General features: G+C 41.6%; 1 protein-coding gene across 2 annotated transcripts in view; it reads left to right on the forward strand.

The window, feature by feature from the left end:
• Nucleotides 1-21939, forward strand: part of CDH13 (cadherin 13) — a 715034-nt gene that overhangs the window by 318903 nt on the left and 374192 nt on the right. For both annotated transcript variants that reach the window (XM_081201168.1, XM_081201169.1), the window contains exon 4: nucleotides 9790-9906. In XM_081201168.1, the coding sequence (XP_081057294.1) occupies nucleotides 9790-9906 (117 nt within the window). The remainder of the gene's footprint in view (nucleotides 1-9789; nucleotides 9907-21939) is intronic.

The following is a 21939-nucleotide window of genomic DNA, read 5'->3' on the forward strand; positions in this document are numbered from 1 at the left end:
GGCAGCTTCACATGCACTAGCTATTTATGAGAGACAGTTCATGTCTTCTATTAAGTTGGACCATTCTCCAATAATGAGGGTGAAGTTTTTGTTAGGAAAAATGCCCGGGAAGGCCACCAACTTCCCAGGACACCAGGGCGGCTCTCCCAGTCATTCTCTGGCTGTAAATCTCCCTCAGTCCAGAGAGACTGGTGATAAGCGACCACTCCCTCCTGAGAGGAGCACATTTGTCTTCTGGCAACTCATTGCAGAAGAAAGATACAGTCAGTAGCTCTAAACTACTTCATTTTACAGTCTATATACAAATAATCCATCAGCGTGTCTGTGCTCTCTCAGCAGCAGTACAGAAAGGCATCACACACAGAAGTGAAACTAAAGTTCCAGCAGTATTGAGACTTCCTGTCTCACGCTCTCAGACACTCACATGATATAAACAACATAGTGCTACATACTGGAGCAGCACGGGTGGATAAAAATCCTAACAGTTTTCACATGCTTGAGAATTGCATCCAATTCTGAGAAAAGAATTAAATAAAAAATTGTCCAGTAGCACATTAGAGACCAACTAAGTTTGTTCTGGGTATAAGCTTTTGTGTGCATGCACACTTCTTCAGATACACTGAAACAGAAGTCACCAGACCCTTATACTGTATATAGTGGGAGGGTGGGGTGCAGTTTTTCTCAGAAGGGTAGCAGGAGATGGGTGATTGACTCTATGGGTATGGTAAACCTGTTGACGACTGTTAATGACTGCAATTAGTCCTACAGGAAAAAGCAAGGGATAGTATGCAGATGACCAAAAATAGCTTTAGCATATGTAAAGAGACAAGAATGCAATATCTCTATTCAGACTAGGTTTCTCCATAGTTTTCAGTTTAGTAATAAGTTGTAATTCAGCAACTTCTCTTTCAAGTCTATTTCTGAAATTCTTTGGTAATAAGACAGCTGCTTTGAGATCCTGTATTGAAGATTGTGAAGCTAAGGCTCCAATACTTTGGCCACCTCATGAGAAGAGAAGAGTCCCTGGAAAAGACCCTGATGTTGGGAAAGATTGAGGGCACAAGAAGAAGGGGACGAGATGGTTGGACAGCGTTCTCAAAGCTACAAACATGAGTCTGACCAAACTGCGGGAGGCATTGGAAGACAGGAGTGCCTGGCTTGCTGTGGTCCATGGGGTCACGAAGAGTCAGACATGACTAAACGACTTAACAACAAAACTGAATTTCCTGGGAGATCGAGGTGTTCTCCTACAGGCTTCTCTGTCTTGTGATTCCTGATGTCAGATTTATGTCTGTTTATCCTTTGGCATAGGGTTTGGCCTGTTTGTCCAATACAGCCTATCTCAATCAGATAAAAAAAAATATATTTTCTTTCTTTTTTTAAAGAGTAGTTTTGTTGTAGATCTGCAAAATTGCCCCAAGAGTAGTTTGCAGTACATATGGAAGATTCTTCTCATGCATATGTTCTAAGAAAATATTAAAGAGAGCCAAATGATTATTTGGGTGCATTCTAATATGGGAGATATTGCATTACTTTTCCTGAATATAATGCTAGTGGTTCTGTGCCATTTTCTAAGGTTCCTTTCACATTGCAGTTCCTGTTGCGTCATAAAACTGTGGCTTTTTGACAGATAGACTGGCATGTCACACTAAATTTAATTCACACTAGTGGACATGCTGTGAGACAACAATGAATGTCATTGGACAATGTCATCCCTCCTCCACCCTTTCTGCACATGTGGGCTCCTGTTCCCACATAATGCTCCCGTGAAAACAGCAAATGCATATTTCAACCCCCAATTTCTTCACTTTGCTCCCACATTTTCTGGGTTAAGGGAGCTGGAAATTGATTGTTTTCTGGAATCAAATCATGTGGAAATGAATAGTAAACATGCACTACCTTCCATTAGCTTACTGGAAGTGGTATCCACATCATGTGGAAGTTCAAATGTAATGCAGAAATTAACAGTTAGCCGAACATCAGGGAAATGGAATAAACTGTGTGAACAAAGCCTTCAAGGAAAATAAAAGCAAGAGTCTTCTTTGCACATCCCTTCTTTGCGCACCCCTGGAGTACGTCTGCAGTGAAGCATCTATCTCTCTGGCCAAGCCTTTGCATCTGGCCAGCATGTTATCCAGACTGCGTGATGCAAAGTTGCACCCAATCTCTTTGCCAACATTTGCCCTTATTTGTATCCCCGAGCAGAATTGCTAAGCTCTTAGCACTAAGCAGTTAATGCCCGTTAATTAATTTGAATAGAGGAGTAAATGTGTGAAGTGTGAAGTGGATTGATGCACTTACATTTCCTAGCTCTTTGGATTCTGTTTCAGAGTTTAGCTTGTTTCAAAACGAGCAGTTTGGCCTTGGCCTCCTTCTATGTGAGCATTTTGTCTTCATCACGGACCACCATTTCAACTGTCAGCCCTGGCAGGCTTGGCTTAGAGTGGGAATACAGGAGCACTACGATGAGCATTCATTCCTTACGACCCTCTTCTCAAAGGCTGTTTTTGGCAGATGCCAGTGGCTAAAGGAGAGAAGGTCAGGATCCTCTCTCGATTACTAGACCTCCTTTACGACTCGACATTCAGACTGCAGCATGGAGGAGTTCGAACAAGAGCTCTTCCACTCAGGGCCCTTTTCAGAGAATGCCTATGAACTCTGACAAAATGAGCCTTTCACAGAAAATTTGACATTTGTATGCATTGCAGTGAGCATGCTTAAAAGAAACAGCATTAAGTTTGTGGCTGGGATGAAACGAACTTCAGGGTGCAACGAGCACCAGTAGCGATGGTATCCTACTTGAACACACACACACACACACACACACACACACACACACACAGACACGGTTCAGAAGACCCTTCTTTGAATAAATTATTTATTCCACAATCTGAAACACACTTGCAAGGGAGCAAACACGATTGAATACAGCAATACTTAATTGCCAAGTATCCATATATCAGAATGAGTTTTTATTTAGCAGTTTTGCCAGATTTTGCATTTGCTGGCTCGGAAATATCCATCTCTGTGGTTTGAAATATTTGCCCCAAATATGAGACACAGGCTCTATGAGGTTGTTTCATGCCAAATCAGCCTATTGGTCCATCTAGTCCTGATTCGTCTGCTTGGACCAGCAAAGTCTCTCAAGCAGACGTAGGTCTTTCTCAGCTGTACTACATGGAATCTTTTTAATTGAGGGGGATGGATACTGAACCTGAGCTCTGATGAGGCCAACGGATGTGCTCTGCCACAAGAGTTGTGACAAAGCACCAGCCCCATCTTCCCTGCCCTTTCCACCATCTGTACAAAGAAGCTGTGTGTCTCATCCCTTTTTGTCAATTTCTGGGCATAATACTGTGCAAAAACAGACTCTGCCAAATAAGTGAGAGAGAAAATGAAGGGCAGGGGGCATAAATCACTCCTATTACTGGTTGAGTTTTAGGGTACTAAAACTGATTTTTCACCAAAGGCAGGGAGCTGGGTGCACCACTGTGACTTCAGGGATACAATCATTCACTTCACCTCACCCATCTAACCTGCAAGTTGATGCCACTTGTTATATCTTGCTGTGTTCCTTTGTTTAGAGATGGGGATATTTCTGGTCGCAAGCTATCCATCGAACACCAGAAAGAATTTGCAAAGTGCACCCGCTGCGTGCATGAACTTCTCTTCTCATTATATTTGTTTAAAGTGGCTTCCCTGTGCACAGATGCCAGCAGTGCATCAATAGACCCAGATGGATCATTTTTATTTCAGCACAGACCTAGACTACCAGGGCCCTGTATGGCAGAGCCAATAAAATATCTAAAAGTAATTTTTACATGCTGCACTACTGCTTAAGGGAAACGAGAAATTGCTTTAGTGCTTCATTCTCATAATGGAATGAGATCCATATTGGACAATGCACACACATTTATATTTACTTTTTTAACACACACACACACACACGCACACACATATATATATAGTGTGGGTGGAAGGCACAGTCAGTTTATTTATATATGACATTCTCCAAATATACAGGTGTGCTCAAAGTGGTTTGCAAAAACACACACATGTACAATAGAACACACCTTACTTTGTAGTTTTGTTTTAAAGTTTTTAAATATTGTGTAATATTGCATTTGAATATGAATGTTGCGTTTTAATTATTCTACCCCAACCTGGGACTTTAAGGTGGAGGGTGGGAAATTAATTGCAAGAAGAAGAAGAAGAAGAAGAAGAAGAAGAAGAAGAAGAAGAAGAAGAAGAAGAAGAAGAAGAAGAAGAAGAATTCAGTTAAAATATATTCAAAGGAAATTCATTAGCATAAAGCTTACCATGAAGTCAGTTAACAGTCTCTCAAAGTTGGCCTAAAGGAGGGGTGTCAATAACAATTATTAGATTCCCCCATTATAGTGAATGGGGTCTAGAGCACTTCATTGTCTACATAGTAATGCAGTAAGGTAAAGGTAAAGGGAACCCTGACCATTTGGTCCAGTCATGGCTGACTCTGGGGTTGCAGCGCTCATCTCGCTTTACTGGCCGAGGGAGCTGGCGTACAGCTTCCGGGTCATGTGGCCAGCATGACTAGGCTGTTTCTGGCGAACCAGAGCAGCACATGGAAACGCCGTTTACCTTCCTGCCGGAGTGATACCTATTTATCTACTTACACTTTGACCTGCTTTCGAACTGCTAGGTTGGCAGGAGCAGGGACCGAGCAATGGGAGCTCACCCTGTCGCGGGAATTCAAACCACCGACCTTCTGATCGGCAAGTCCTAGGCTCTGTAGTTTAACCCACAGCACCACCCGCATCCCTAGTAATGCAGTAACAGGTTGCATTTTTTAAAACACTGCGCAGGAGGTGGGGGGTGGCCTGAGAAGAGTCCCAAGGGACCTGGAGGGCTACATTTGTCCTGCTGGCCCGAGCTCCTCACCACTACCCTGCATTTAATTTCATTTATTTATTTTATATAACCCACCTTTCAGCAATCATGGAGCCAAAGGCATCATACATGTGCTTCCAAGGTGGCCACCCATTCAAGCACTGTCCCAGACCAAACACAAACCCAGACCTGCTTAGTGTCATCAAAGGAGCAGCCTCGTGCACTTTCAAACCATACCCTGTGGCCATCTCCTTACTGTCTAATCTATTAGAATTTCCAATAAATGTTTCTAAATAATCTCTAAACTTCTGGCTCTGGGAGATACTTCACTGGGACATATGGAATCAAGAAGCAAAGAGAATTTATCTGAAAGCCAGTGCTAACATTCCCAGTGAGGAAATTAATTGCTGCGGTATATTTTTTCAGGGAAATAACCTATATCTACAGTTTAAGGAAAGAATATGAGAGCAATAGGAGGCGTGAAACTGATTGACTGATCACATTTCTTTCTCCAGAGCTTCAGACAATGAAGCTGCTTGGAAACTAATGAATTTGAGCTGAAACTGCATTCTATTGAGATGTATGCGGCCATGGCATTATGACTAATGGCATGAGACTGACAAGATGTAAATCATTTACTGTGCTGTGTAATGCTCAAGTCTCATTCAGCTTGCCTTACAGATATGAATCATTTTTAACTAGACTAGAGAATGCCCCCACAAAACATTGATTAAGGGTAGAAAGATCTGAGATCCTGACCTACGTTTTATAACAAAGTATGCAAACACCTGGAGTGATTCCAGTTGACATTTTGGTTGGTGAGATTCCATGACAGAATCCTAAAAATAAGCTGGGTTTTACTGCTCTGTGACCATTGGACCACCAGAACCATTAGATGCGAAAACCTTAGAACATTCAGAAAAGGGTGGAAGATTGTTGTGCCATAGAAAGAATCATTAGAGACTTCACTCTCTTAAGCATCCTGTGAATGGAGACGGACCATCTTACTAACGTGTGTCTGATCTGCATGTGTGTGTGTGTTTGTGTGTGTCCCCAAGACTTCTGTGTATCTCTGTTGGGACTCAACTTCAGATTGCTTATTGTAGTATCTGGAGCATCAAAGTAACAGATTGTTTGGATGCCATCTTTCCATCTTTTATGACATGGGTGGCTAATGGTAGTGCTCTGGAATACACTCATCGGATCCAGACACCATGCCCCTTGGGAACTGGATTCTAACATATGGAGGATGATAGGTTAACCACCCCTGCTTTATGGCTAGCCTTCTCCTATATCTGTTGGGAGTTGTAATTCAGTAACATATGGAGGGCTGAAGCTTCCCCAAACCTGTTTTAGAGGATGGTCCAGAGTCCTTCAACTAGTTCTAAAAGGGCAGAATCTTTCAAATCTAATTAATTATCAAGTTTATTTTCTTATCTTGGGGGGGGGGGTATGGGGAGGGCTGGGAGTGTGAGGTGATTGTACCTGGGTAAGATTTACGTAGATAGGTCTGAATTTATTTATTTTTTAAAAAAAAAAACCTTTATTCATTGATCTGAGATTTATTTGAACAGCTGTTCTTTTTGCTCAGTTATGAAGCCCGGAGCACTGCAGAGTCTTTGAGAGGGCTGTTAATAAGAACAAAGATTTTTAATGATTTGGCAAACATTTTTGAAAGTATTAACTGCCAATATAGAGTCTATGATAACAATCAAGTGGTGCTTGGGATAATTTGTACTTGGCACACTTGACAGATATTAATTATGTCCGACAGGATCCGTGTGAACTCCTGGCAGGCAGGGAAGGTATTGCGACACAGACAAAATGATTTCCCAGTCATCCAATACAAAATCCTCCTCTGGAACTGCAGTGATTGTGTGTGTGTGTGTGTGTGTGTGTGTGAGAGAGAGAGAGAGAGAGAGAGAGAGAGAGAGAGAGAGAGAGAGAGAGACTGGTCTATCTAGCTTTCAGGTTGGTACAGAGAAGAAGCAGGTGCTGAAGAGTCCTCCAGAAGTAATTTATCCAAATCATAGTCTTCCTTCCAGAAGCAGGGGAAATGACAAATATTGTCTATACTGACTGGCAATGGTCCTCTAGGGTTTCTTGCCTCTCTCCCTCTGTATCACTAGCCTCCCATTCTCCCTCTCCTGCCAGTGGGCACCACAACCTGCTGGGCCCTTCCCTGGGATCGTCTTCTCCCCATTCTGTGCTCCCCCAGGCTTATCCTGCTCCTGGCTCTGCCAGCCCCTGACATCCCACACATGATGTTAGCTGTAGAGCAGGTGGGCATGGTTTGGTTGAAATGGCATTGTGGGTCAAATGAGGAGGTCTTGAATGATTAATTAAGCTCCCTAGCCCTGTTGTAGACTCTTCAACTAACATCATGAATGTTAGTTTCCACTTTGCAATTTCATGGGTTTTTTGCTTGCAGCCATTTCATAAACTTATGGGGAAGGAGCCACGTTCCTGCCCCAGATCTACACAATCAAACCTAATATATAGCTAATCAACATGGAACACAGGTTCCTGGTCAGCCATAATAGGTTACTGATTGCCACGCCAATGATGATTCCAACTCTTATTGTGACAAATAGGCAACGGCCCAGCTGTCTGACTCATACCCATGACGGCTTCTAATGAAGTTTTCCTTGCTAAGACTAATGGTGTCTGCTACCAAGAAGTGGCCAGGTCATTCATTCAAATTTTGAATGTGTTAGGATCCCAAATGGACTTTCCCCAGCAAAAAAATAAAGAAACAAACAAACAGAATGGAGAATTCTACAGCAAGGGGGAAAAACATTATGCCCAAGCAGCATTCCACTTTAGATGGACCTTAAATCTGTTTAGTTGGAGTCCACAAAAACAATTTCTGTGTCACTGTGAGCATGAGCCATGATGACAGACAAGTTATTGCTCATATTCAGTAGGAAATCAAACACCTTGATACTATGGTGTTGGAGCGAAAATGTTTCTTTTGAAAAGTGCTATGTGATTAGCATGATAGTCAAAGGATATGTGTTTATAGTGTGTGCAAAATGTATGAAGATACATTGAACCATTAATCCATCTAGTCTAGATCTGCATCTCTCCAAGATATTAAAGGGGCCTTTTTCAGCCCTCTTAATTGAGACCTTTTCCTCTGCCAAATTTGGAGTGCTAGGAATTGAATGTATGTACTCTTCCACTGAGCTATGCCCCTTGACTTTTGATAAGATTTGTGTGGGACATAGGTCCTTGGTATCCAGAAGGCCTTCTTTTGTTAAAAGGGGGATTTTGGGTAAATTTTTGTCATCACTGATGCAGGTGCTGCAATCTTGTTTAGGTAATTAGTATTGCATACATGTAAATGGTCCTGGATTGACTCCCAGGAATCCACAAGGGTGGATGTTGTTGTTGTTCCTACTGTTTTTAATACAGAAGTCTGATTCATGTAAGTCTTCTAACCTCTGCCACAGATACATGGCAGCTGGGCCCCTCTGTCTGTCTTCACTTTCAAAGTGGATTTGAAAGCTTACTTCTGCTGCATCACATATTTTGCCTTTTCGACAGACTTCAGTTTTCCTTGACACATCAACTGTGTGTCTTTGCATGTGTGTGGACTCTCTCTCTCTCTCTCTCTTACACACACACACACACACACACACACACACACACACACACACACCTCCTTGGAGAGAGTGAAATTAAAAGGCAAAGCATTGCAGTGCTCAAGATCCTCAATATCCCATACAATGAAAGGCCAAAGAACCAAGGCAACTGTCTGAGGATGGAGGCAAATTCAGTGTTAGCATGAATCTTTCATAAATAATGGAAGGTGACATATGATGGCAAGAGAAGATTGTGCCTGTGCAGTTCTCCTGACCAGTGGTGTAGCTAAGGTTGGGTTTTGGGGCTAAAGCCCAGCACCAGGATCTAGGCTAAAATAGATATGCTGGGGCCTATTAATGCTGACTCTGGTTATTACTAGGAGTTGTCTAATATGTTCAATGTTGGTTCTCTCTGTTTCTCTTTTTCTAGTCATAAATTTAGTTCTTCATGTTTCTGGAGCACTTTGTGATTATTATTTAAAAATAAATCTCATAGAAATTTGTCAGTGTTTTGGTGCGAACTTCTGCTAATAAATACATTTCTACATGCATATTTGACTAATATACACATTTCTGCAAGCAGTTTCACCTAATATAATGCATTTTTGTATGTGATTCTCACTAACATATGCATTCATATGCACACTTTCTCATAACATATGCATTTATGTGCACATTCTTTTGACTGGAGAAGCACATCTATTCTGAGTAGAATTAGCATTGGATCCAACCCTTGCTTCAGAAAGTAATGGCAAGTTCCAACATAAAATGTGGGGCATCATTAGACTTCCTCTTCTGAGACATCCTGATACATGAACACCTATCCAGGATGCAGCCAATACCAACATTCTGTGTTCCTGCAGGCACAGTTGTACTCTTACTTCAAAATTGTGACCCACACACTTCTGCAATCAGATCAAACAGGCTGACAGTCTCAGTCACTTGTGCTGGCATTTCTCTTCCCATACCTTCCTTCAGCAGAAATGGAGAGCTGCTAATATAATCACTACTGCTTTCTTGACACAATGTGGTTATAGGGATGCAAAGTAAAGCATGAATTATCTGTCATTATTGACATTCTCATAAATAGGCCGATCCTGAAGATTTCACTTGAAGAAGCTTAATAATGATCTTCATTAATCAGAAGCCTGATCCTGTGTCTTGAACTAACAATACTTCTACAGCTAATGAAGGTTGAGAAAGTCTATTAGTAGGACTCTGGCTCATGGATGCTTTTATTCAGAAGTAAAAAATATGTTCAAGATGGATAATAAATTATGCTGTCCTAAGAAGCCTTGGGCTAATTAATCTCATTATTCTTTCCTTCTTTCTTTAGGAAATCTTTAAGGCAGAAGGCAGCCTTGGAATTGTAAGGCAAAGGAGGTCCATTGTGGCAACTCCAATCTTAATTCCTGAAAACCAGAGATCTCCATTTCCAAGGCCCGTGGGCAAGGTGAGTGATAAAATCTGCTGACCTTAACCTAAATTGATTGTTACCATTTGCCTTTGCAGAGTTATCCATGGCCACCACCAATGTGACTGAGCAGATCTTTATTTTTTTAGTGTATTTGGATTAGTGGTGCTTCTGAAATTCCTCCAACCCAATTTATCTCTGAATTTTAAAGTACTGAATGACCCAGTCTTACTTTCAGAGTGAAATCAGTGCATTAGAATCCTCTATCTTATACTTATACCAAAATGCTGTGAAGAACATGTGCAAGAATTGTTTGCTGCAGATTTTATTTCCTTCAATCTATTCATAACTTCTCCTACTTTCCCTGCTTTTCTGGTTCTAGTTCAGTGGTAGGGTATATGTCTTGCATGCATAAGATCCTAAGCTCAGTTTATGGAATCTAGGACGAAGAAGTAACCCAGTGTAAGTTACTGGAGAGCCACCAAAAACCATAGTGGTCTAATTAGTACAGTGGAATTCCTTGTGTTAACATGTAAATAAAATAAAATAAATAAATAAATACCACCACTACAAAAAAGCAATATTGATGGAACTACATGCATGCTGAATTCCTTTTGTGTGCTGGCTTACCATCATCCACTTGTAGTTGTGCATCATGATTAAAACTACAAAAAGCCCTATTCATGTGGTTGTCTAACTGGTTGTGTTAAATTCTTTTTGAATTTTGCTTTACTGGTCATAGGAGCTCATGTGAACATCAGTAAAGCACCATACAAAAAGAATATTGATCTAGTCCTAGGTATGGGCTCACCAAAATGGTTTTTTTGCAGTGTTTTATATGCGGGCATCAGTAATGTGGAAGATAAAAAAAATGGTGAGGTGAAGGGAAACTGCAATTAACTGCATGTGTTTCAGTACCAAAATTGATTTTAGAAATTCTTTCATCATCTGGAATAAAGGGGAAGGTAAAACATTGGCAAAAGTGAGTCTACAGAATAATAAATAAATGGAATGCGATAAATTGACTCTTGCCTTATTTTGGAGAGAGAAGCCTGGTGTTTGTTTGTGGAATGGATAGATTTTTTCATTGGAACATCTAATTTGGTACAGAAAGTAATTTCCACTAATTGAGATGGGTTCCAATTGCCATATCTAAAGCAACACTAGCACACTTACCTCTAAAATTCCTATATGTGGTTGCAATGGTTTGTGTTTTGCAAGATGTGGGGGCAGAGTTCTTGTGTGCACTAGAGCACTTAACAGATTTGTAAGAAGGAATTGTTTTTTTATATATATGCACATCTGGCAGTAAATATGGGAAGGTGCCTCATTTGACCTTTTTCACAGTTGCATTACATTTGAAGGGCAAAGCACTTATGAGATGTTTATCAGCAGCTCTGTATTCATCCACCACAACCCCCCTCCCTTTTTGTCAAATTCAGGAAAAGGTTGCTTGGAATAACCTTAACATTTCAAGTGGCAAACTCAGCCCTTGAATCACAATACTTATTGTTGGATCAACTGAATCAGATGCGGGCTAGGGTGACATTGCAACATTGCCATACTTAAATAGCTGAATGTAATAGGGAAGAGTTTTACACTTGGTTATTTCTGTATTCAGTAGGATTTTAACCCTGATGCATGTTACATTGCTGTGAGAGCTGGTGGACTTTAAGAACATATGAAGCCCCCTGCTAGATCATAAAGTATTGTTTTCCAAGAAGAGCTGAAGACAAGAGGTCTTCCCCCTTGTTGCTCTACCCCAGACACTGATACTCACCAATATTCCTCTTGATGTGGGTCTCACTCAGCAACTGGTTTAAACTAGGGTTTACCTAACTTGGGTCTCCAGCTGTTTTTGGATTACAACTCCCATCACCCCTAGCTAGCAGGTGGTCAGGGATGATGGGAATTGTAGTCCAAAAACAGCTGGAGACCCAGGTTTGGGAAACACTGGTTTAAACTGTCTTTGTACATAAAAAAGACCATGAGCCCTGCTTAGTCAGGTCAAGAGACCCTCTTGTCTGGTATCCTGTTTCCCATAGAGGCCAACCAGATGCCTCAGATTAATCTGCAAGCAGGATGTGAACATGGACAGTATGAGAATCCAGGATGAAGTGCTTTGCTTTAAATGAAAGCAGTTAGAGGGGAAAGTGTGATACTATCAATGTCCTGGTCTTTGAGAGGCCATGGCTCAGAAGAAGCCTAGCCAGATGTCATCAAGAGGCCAAGTCAATTGGGAATCCAGATCCCCTGCAGCTCCTTGGGGAGATCCCAGGGTAGCTATACCAAACCTTGTCTCTGTAAGCACCTGAATCCAACTGAAATCTTCTATGTGTTGATTGAGCTTTAGTTTAGTAATCCCCACCTCCCCAGGAAAGCTTACTGGCTGGCTTATAAAATAGGCACCACCTGATTTTGCAATCTTTGACTCCTGTGAGTGTGGGGAGATTGGGTACTGTGAGAGACAGCTCCACTGAATCAGTTGATGGCAGCAAGGGTTTGTCTTCTGGCTGGAAGGAGCCTTAAAAAAGTGCTTTGGTCAAATACCAAAGTGGTATTGAATATCTTCTGCAGGGGAAAAAGAAAACCCATGTGGGGGATGGAACAGTCCCAGGATGCATGATACCACAGGTTTGCTGAACTTATCAGAAGTTATGCAGGTATTGGGACAGGGGTATGCACTTGTGAAGTGTTAGCTTTTTTTACTTGCTTTCCTTTCTAGCAGGCCCGTTTGCTTCTTTTTCCACTTGATATTGTGGAAATTGTTTTCTTTTGTTACTGTTTCATAAATGTTTAATTTGTTTTGCTTTGGCACTGATTACAATGGAGACCTGGCCGATCTCTACAACTTTGGAATTTTCCTCCAGATGGCATGTAGCTTGCAGCACTCCCCAAAGGAGTGTTGCACTGCTCCTGAAGGAACCAGACTTGCAAAATACAAATAATTTATATTATATAAGCAAATGTAAAGGGTGGGGTGGGGTGGAGGTGAGGGTATCCTCTAAGTTTCATGTAACTGCTGGGAATACAAGGAATGCATAATAGAGGCAGGACGGCCAAGGCTGATCAAGAGGAAGAGGGTTAACAATTTATGGGGATTTGTGCCACCAGCAAGGAAGGAGCCAGGGCTGGTGGAAGGGAAAGAGATTGGGGAGGTGTAGGATGTGTCAGGAGCCAGTTACTTGGTCAACAGAAGCATGTGTTTGTGTGTGTTCAGTGCACCTTAGGAGCTACTGTAAGTGTGTGCTCTGTCAATAAAGAATTAAACTACCAACCATTTGTCCTCCTTAGACTGAGTGTACTCAGGACAAAAACCTTATAACTGGAGAGTTGGAAGGGATATTGGAGGTCATATAATGAAACTCTCTGTTCAACAATGGACCTACATTGCAGTATGAAACAGCATTATGTCTGTCAGATGGCTGGTCAGCCTCTGTTTAAATACATCCAGGAAAGACAACCCCATCTCATCTCTTGATAATTTGAAGCTACTGTCAAACAGTTCTTACAGTTCAAAATTCCAACAACTGCTTAGCTGTAGTTCTATACTATTTCCACTCCCTGGGTAGGAAGAGAAACAGGGAACAAATCTGCCCCATCTTCTGAAATGTAGTTAGTGAGATAAACAGCTACCACGTCCCTGCTTAATCTTAAGAACAGAGGAACTGCCTTGTACCAAGTGAAATCATTGGGCCATCTAGCTCAGTATGGTCTACACTGACTGGCAGCAGCTCTGGGGTTTTAGACAGGGAGTCTCTCTCCCAACCCTACATGGAACCTCCTGCATGCAAAGCACATGCTGTGCTGCTGAACCACAGGCCACCACCACATTCTTTTGAGCAACCCATCTTGGCAGGCTTGGAAAACCACCCACCAGAGCAGAGACTTTGCATTTTGAGGATAATATAGGAATAAAGGAAGCTGCCTTATACTGAGTTAGATCATTTGTCCTTTTAGCACTGAATGGAAGCAGCTCTCCAAGGTTTCAGGTAGGGAGTCTCTCTCAGCCCTACCTAGACATGTTGAGGATTGAACCAGAGAGCTTCTGCTTGCAAAACAGAAGCTATAACTAAAGAGCTATGGTCCTTCTTAGCTGCCTAGGATAGTGTTTGAACAGTTAAATCTGCCTTATGCTGAGTAAGACCCATGGTTTATTAAGCCCGGTGTGGTCTACAGTAGCAGTAGCTTACTAAGGTTTCTAGCAGCGGTCTTCAATGGACACATTTGGAGATGATGGGGATTGAACCTGAGGCCTTCTGCACACAAATCAGATGTTCTGCTATTGTCCTCATTTTTTTCTTGTCTAAACAAACCTATTTCTTCAAACCATTTCTCAAAGGACTTGGTATCAGACCCCTCACCATTCTGGTTGCCCCACTATGGACCTGATCTAGTATGTCAGTGCCCTTTTAACACAATGCCCAGAAGTGGACTTAATACTCCCGTTGTGACCTCAACCATTGCTTCATATTGGAGAATGTTCATGCCTCACCACATTCAGAACACTCGAAGATCCCCCCTCCTATAGAATTTTCTAGGAATGTATCAACCTTCATTCCTAATAAACCTAATGCTGCGCCTCTTGGCAGTTTCAGGAAATCTCTCCAATGAGGAAATAATGGGAAAACAAAAATGAAATGACTTTTGCTTCTACCATTCATGTCTGTATTTCCATTCACTTGTCATAAAAAGACATCAGGAAGGAATGGGGATTCATGCATTCATTTTTAATTTGCTTTACAAGTAAATAAACATCAATGGTGTGCCCAGGCCACAAGTGTTTACTTGTACTGTACCTGTGAATGTAGCTTTGGGAAGCAGCTCAATCTGTTTCAGAGCCAAAACATTTCTTTACAATTTGACTTGTTATTTGGGACCAAATTACATTTGTTAAAAATGAAACTCTGCCTCCCCATTCACTATAATGGGGGAACTACAAATGGCTATAGTTTTGATTTTTTTTGCTTTCACAGAAGTGAATGAAATTTGCAGGCACAGCAGTCCCTCCACATTCAGCTGAGCCTGCTAAACTGTAGGCAGGTAGATACAACAATTTTATTACAGGGCGTCTTTAAAGTTCTATACAATATATTATTCTGAAATGCAGAAACTGGGGTGGAGTGGGGCATTCCACTAATTATTTTTTGATCAGGAAGACTGAAATTCTCCAACAGTTCAGTCAAGTCCTGAAAAAGCACTCTCAAATTTTCAACCAAAATTATTTTCATAGCAAATTCAGTCCAGCTTTAATTTGCTTTTCTTTGCATTTCTGCGCTGCTTCAATGTAGCTGATTGTTGAAAGATTCTGGGCAGGCAAAAGAAAGTACTTCTTCACACAGTAGATAAACTATGGAAGCTGTATAACTCTGAATGCCAATTGCTGGGAATCACAAGTTTTAAGAGGTAGTAGTGCTCAGGTTATGCTTGCAAGCTTCCCATGGACATCTAGTGGACCACTTTGTGAAGAGGATGCTGAACTTGATGGGTCTTTGGCCTGGTCCAGCAGGGCTCTCCTCCTTGTCTTGTGTTCTTAGACTGCAGGCAGCTGATTGAGTGAACACTAGGCTGCAAAAGATTGTCTTTGGTACAGTGATGTGTTGTGTGTTTCAATTTGAGAATGGGGGCATTTGCTTTTGTTTTGTTTTCTGCACTGGCAGAATCTCAGAGAAACCAAAGAAGAAAAAATGTGCAGGCGAGCCAAGCAGCTTGGGTGTAATAAAAATGTAATATTGAGTGTTATTGAGCTTGCTCCCTATAAGGACGTACACAGCTGAGCTGATCAATAAAATGCTATAATGAGTTATAGTCATCAGATTGGAGTGGGGAAAATGAATTAGCTATAACTTCATACGGTCATTTTCAGAGAAGTTACTTGTCTGGAAAAGCTACTTGCTGGCAATCTGTGCTCCTCCGGCAGGAATGCAGTTACAAACCACTTCTGTGTCAACAAGGAATAAAGACAGAGCATCTCTTGTTCCTGAGCATGTGGCAATGTGACAGAAAGCTACGGCCTGTGTCCTCGTGTAGCTGGAGACTGATTTGAGCTGCCAGTGGCTGAAGGTCTCTTCCTCTAGGGAGTTGGACACGAAGCTGCCTTTGCTAGCGCCGTGACTATGAATACAAATTGCACAGTCGAGCTACCTAGTGTTGTAAGAAGAAATGCATTGCACAGTGGGCTAATGGCAAGTCATTGGCTGGATTCAGACATATCAACATCAGTCTGACAAACCATGGTTTATTGGATGGAAAAGAAGTGTTGTGCATTGGTACTTCAACCTCTTACATGCCTTAACACAGGCATAGGCAAACCCGGCCCTTCCGGATGTTTTAGGACTACAACCCCCATCATCCCTGACCACTGGTCCTGTTAGCTAGGGATGATGGGAGTTGTAGTCCCAAAACATCTGGAGGACCAAGTTTGTCTATGCCTGCCTTAACACATTGCTTCTGTGTATTGCTAGATGTTTGAACTCTGAAATTGTGGCTTAAGCCTCTGGTTGGTATGCAGATTACTCAGAGTAGACACATTTAGAATTAATGAGCATGATTAAGCAGCTTTCTGATGAGGAAAGGCTGCAGCATTTAGAGCTTTTTAGTTTGCAGAAAAGGTAAATTAAGAATATACACATGATAGAAGAATATAAAATTATGCAAGGCATGGAGACGGTAGCTATGTTCCTATAGCTAAATGGGCAAATAGTCTGACAGGATAGAAGACAGTTTCCTTTGTTCCTGTAGCAAAACAAAGTACTCTTTGGCATATCTACTCTTCTGAGTGTTTAGGTGTTTTGACTTGCATGTTGATGTACAGCTCTGGGCTCAAACCTATACAGTGGTGCCTCACAAGACGAAAAGAATCCATTCTGTGATTCTCTTCATCTAGCGGTTTTTTCGTCTTGCGAAGTAAGCCCATTGACGGATTAGCGGCTTTTAGCGGCTTTTAGCGGCTTATCTGCTGATCGGATCAGCTGATAAGTGGCTTAGCGGCTTAGAAAAAGGGGGGGAGGGGAAAAAACCAGCAGGAACTTGCAAGACATTGTTGTCTTGCGAAGCAAGCCCATAGGGAATTCGTTTTGCGAAGCACCTCCAAAACGGAAAACTCTTTCGTCTAGCGAGTTTTCCGTCTTGCGAGGCATTCGTCTTGCGGGGCACCACTGTAATGCTCTGATTCCTGGGTCCAGGATATGCTTATTACTGATGAATCTCATCCCTATAGCTTCTTCCAACATTAGCCTTATCTGTGTGGATGATACACAAGCCTAAGGCATGTGCTTCTGATAAAAACTGGAGAGCTGTGCCTTAAAAGCTGACATGCTTGAGTGCTCTGCTAGATGAGGCTAGAGCGTGCAATACCTTGCATGACTGACTCTTACATGAGTACAACTTGATTTGTGCTTGCAATTTCCTCACTAATAAACATACAACATGTCCAAACTTAGCTAGGACTAATTTACGACTGTTTTGATGAACTGAACCACTGCATCAAATCCCGCGGACGATACAATGTTTGGGAATGGCCTTTCTTCCTTTAAATAATGCAGCCTAGAGACTATGGACTGGAGGAGAAAGTCAATTCGGTTTGCATTTAAAGACACTTTTGCACTTTCTGAAACAATGTGAGAATGGAAGCACAACTGTCCTCTGAAATTTGCACTTATCTGAATTTCGTGATGGAGTTCTCTGACCTACCAGCGTTTACAGAAATGCACTCCATTGCTTGTGAAATGTGTACAAAATACAAACATGTCTTTACTAGAAGAAGCTCACAGAAATGCTGAATAATTTTCATGAGATTTTTTAAAGAAATGCAAATTACTGCAGAAATGTGGAGAACTGAATAACTTGGAAAACTGAGAGAAGCTAAAAGTGAGGGATAATAATAAAATTAATAATACCATTTAATGCCAAAATAGGCTTCTAAGCAGTTTACAAGTATAAAATCAAATTCTATTAAAATATAAAACATAATTTAAATACACAATTAATGCTTGCAATAAAACAATTCAATTAAAACAATAGTAATTAAAACAGGACACACAGCTCAAAAGATCAAGGGAATACATATGTAAACAAGTGCAACTTCAAAAGTCGGTGGAATACCAAGTAGGATATAATTCAACGGGGTGTATTCTATAACACTGGTGCCACCATAGAAAAGGTCCACCTCTTCATCGCCACACACCAAATTGTGGTGGCGATTTTTTAGGAGCTTGAATGTTGCAATATTGGAATGTTGGTTTCTGCATAACTCTTCTGCACTTGAACACTTTGAGTTCATCTTCACTCCCTGAAGCTGTTCTTTAGTTCTGCCATGTTTCCTGTGGCAAAATGAAGGAGATGTTTCCTTACACCAGGAGTGTCCCCCCAGATGTTGTTGCCTACATCTCCCATTATATCTCAAGTGGCCATGCTGGCTGGAGCTGACGAGAATGGGGGTCCAACAATATCAGGGCCTCACATTTCCCCAGACCTAATATAGACATTCTGAAGAACAGCCTGATTTCTTACCCAAATGCAAGTTCACCACAAGCAATGTTCTTGTTGCATCATTCCTGGCTGGTCACATTTGCTTTGGGAGTTTTCCAACCCTCCGTTAATGACAGTAAATGGGAATAACTAAGCATCTGCCTTTTTGAAAGCACAGAGGCAACACTTTCATAAGCGAGATGGACATTTGTGTTCTTTAATTATTAAAAAAGAAAACTTCTAATTAGGCAGCACAACAAAGACACAATGCAGAGATCCATTTCCTCCTTTATATTATTGCCGGCCTCTCCGATCCGCCTGGGAGCCAGCTTATTGCTTGTAACTGACTACCCCCTTCCTCAGTATCTCTTAATTAAATAGCTATCAGACACCAAGCATGAGCCTGTGTTGATGGGCCTGGCCATTTAGCAGACCTTACACTTCTGCATGTGAAGCAGCATTCTTGTGGGAAAACAATGAGATTAAAATATTTTAATACACTCTTGGCAGCGCTTCTGCTCGACGTCCAGATGGCCTGGGTTACCAATGTTGACGGGTATTATTGATGCATTTCCTCACATTCTCTTGCTGATACAAGCAGAGGGATGTCATATTTGGGGGCTGGCAATTTTTTGGGTCTCCATCCATATGCTACTGTTACAATTTATTTGTCCGCCTCAAGTAGGATGAAGTATGGAATAATGGGATGCACCGTACCCTTTAATTACTGGGATTGTTTATTTGTCAGTTGCTCACGAAGAATGACAGATATTTATCCTATGACAAATGGAGGGCTGGTGGTTTTATCTGCTTTACCTGGTGGAATTGTGTTTTGCCAATTTCTTTTTATATTCTATCACATGCAGTTAGAATCAGACGCTGACAGTTATGTCAGTCAGGAGCTGGATGTCTCAACTTGACGCTGGAATCATTTGAGCATAGGGATAGTCAATGTAATGCCCTTCTCCAAATGTTGTTGGACTGCACCTCCCATCATGTATGTGTGACATTATGCATGCAATGTGCACACATCACATCGCCAGGTGGAGGCCAAATGGAGAGCCCAGCATGGCATGGCTCAATGGCTGGCTCCTCCTGCGAGAGAGGAAGATGCACTGCACTGGGCTCCCCGCTTGGCTGCCTCCAGATGATGCAACGTTGCGTGTGTATTGCAGGTTATGCATATGACATTACACATGTGCAATGCACATCGTTGGGAGGAGGCTGAGTGAGGAGCCAAGTGCAGCGTGGCTTCCTCTCTCATGTTTGGGAGGAGCCAGCCATTCAACCTCCTCCACCCCCTCAACATTCAGGGGGCCTGGCCCCCTCCCAGCAATTATTGAGGGGGCCAGGGACCCCTCCATTGCTATGCCATATTCAGTTTTCTCTGTGCCCTAGCATGGTTTGGGACACTGTCAGGACCTGCCAGGACTGGAATCAAGAACCGTTGGCTTTGTTTGTCGAGATACCAGAGCTATTACCTTGGGCAATGCATCATTGTTCGGCTACCATGAGATAGATTAGGCTGAGACATGGGCTTGTATAAAATGCTGGTTCTACTCAGAGTAGACCCATTGACATTAACAGGCATGATCAATGGGCCAATTGATTTCAGTAGGTCTATTCTGAGTAGAACGGACATTGGATGCAATCTGTTGTGACTGAGATGGGTTTTGAACCCAGGACCAGTCTAAATTTGACACTCTTGCCTCTACACCTCTGTGCTTCTCTTAGAAGGCAGAGTAATAAAATACAATAATTTGCATTTGCTCTTTCCTGTTTGGGGTTTCTAGAAATTACAAGACATGGGCCAAAGCTACTCATCACTTTGGCATCACTTGTTTAGGGAAGCTTTTAATGTTTAATAGGTTATTATATTTTAATATTCCGTTGGAAGCTACCCAGAGTGGCTGGGGAAACCCAGCCAGGTGGGTGGGGCATAATAAATAAATAAATAAATAAATAAATAAATAAATAAATAAAATAATATAATAATAATAATAATAATAATAATAATAATAATAATAATAATAATAATAATTATAATTATTATTATTATTATTATTATTATTATTATTATTATTATTATTATTCTGAAAAAGACCCTTCTTCTCATTTAGCTATTGGGGGATACTTGGGGTGGGGTTTTTTTTGGGGGGGGGAGCAGTGAAGTCTGTTTAATAGGCAACAGTTGACATGGAAAATTAATTGGTTCTTTTCTAACTGTGGCACAAATGTGCCACCTTCCCCCCCTCCCATTTGTACAAGTGGCACGTGCATGCCATGCAGGCTGCACAATTAAGGTGAGCATGTTATGCAGCATACTCACAGGGCCACTGTGAAGTTTTGAGGGGGCTGACCCCCTCCTTGAAATTTTGGGGGTGCCCTTGCACCCCCTGGTGGTGCCCATGCTGTGGTACCATTTACACTATACATGTAGAGCAGTATGGTGCCACACTGAAGAGAATTCTGCAGTTCCCAGAGTGGCTGAACAATTAAAGCCCTATTCGCAGGAAACTCTGGGAACTGTAAGTCTTGGAGGGGAATAGGGGGTCTCCTATCAACTCTTAGCAAACTACAACCTCCAGAATTCTTTTGGGGAAAGATATGGCTGCTTAAAGTGGTGTCACAGTGCTTTAAATGTATGGTGTGAATGTGGCCTGTATGATTCTTTGATGCCTTCATCACAGAGTGGCTGCAGATCAAAAGACTACTTTAAAGGAGTGTTCAAAGACTGGCATGCATGGAATTTTAGATTCCACCTCTTTAACAGTTGTCTTTCTGCAAATACTTTAAACTGAATTCCTCCCTCCCCGAAAATTCTCCTTAGTTTCAAAAACAATTTGGGTGGGACTGGACTTCAAGAAAAAACAGGATTATCCCAGACTGTGTGTGTATGGAAATTGCTGTGTGGTCCTAGGGGGGGGGGGGAGAGAAGTTGTTTTTAACCTTTCTTTAAAAAAGAAGATTGTTTTAAATTGTTTTAGAAGTTATAACTGTATTAGGATTGACATGTTTGCTGCTCTGAGCTCCTTTGGAGAAAAGTTGTGGAGTAGAAATCGAATTAATAATAAAATAAAATAATAATTTGTCTCATGATTGGAGCAGAAATCAATCCAGCCAATATTATCAGTATTCACTGTTGTTGCTTTCAGTCTATAAATGATACCTAATTGATGATGTTCCCCATTTGCATTGCATTTCCTTTATATTGAAATGGATTGGGTGTGTTGACAATGTGACTTGCTCGGTTTGTGCAGCTTTTTGCAATTACGTGAAATATGCAGGTTACATAATTTTGCCACAGCAGAGAGTGAGATGATGTATTTTTGCAGGTGGAAGACTAATTTCAGTGGAATGGGAATGGTGCTTCTGTGTGACAAATGTGGGGCGAAAAATTATGCCTTGGAATCATAGAGTTGGAGTGCAGAAATCACATCCTTCTTAAATCCCTAAAGAATGGTACTTAGGAGCACAGTAGGCAGCCATTCTGTGCTCACAGTAAAGCCTAGCTAAGGACATTATGAGGTTTTCAGGAAGCATGGGCTCCTAGGAATGCACCAGAGCAAGGTCCACCTGAGAGAATGAATGAAAAAGGCACTT

Source organism: Podarcis bocagei, assembly GCF_964188305.1.
Source record: "Podarcis bocagei genome assembly, chromosome: 7".
Classification (NCBI taxonomy): Eukaryota; Metazoa; Chordata; class Lepidosauria; order Squamata; family Lacertidae; genus Podarcis; species Podarcis bocagei.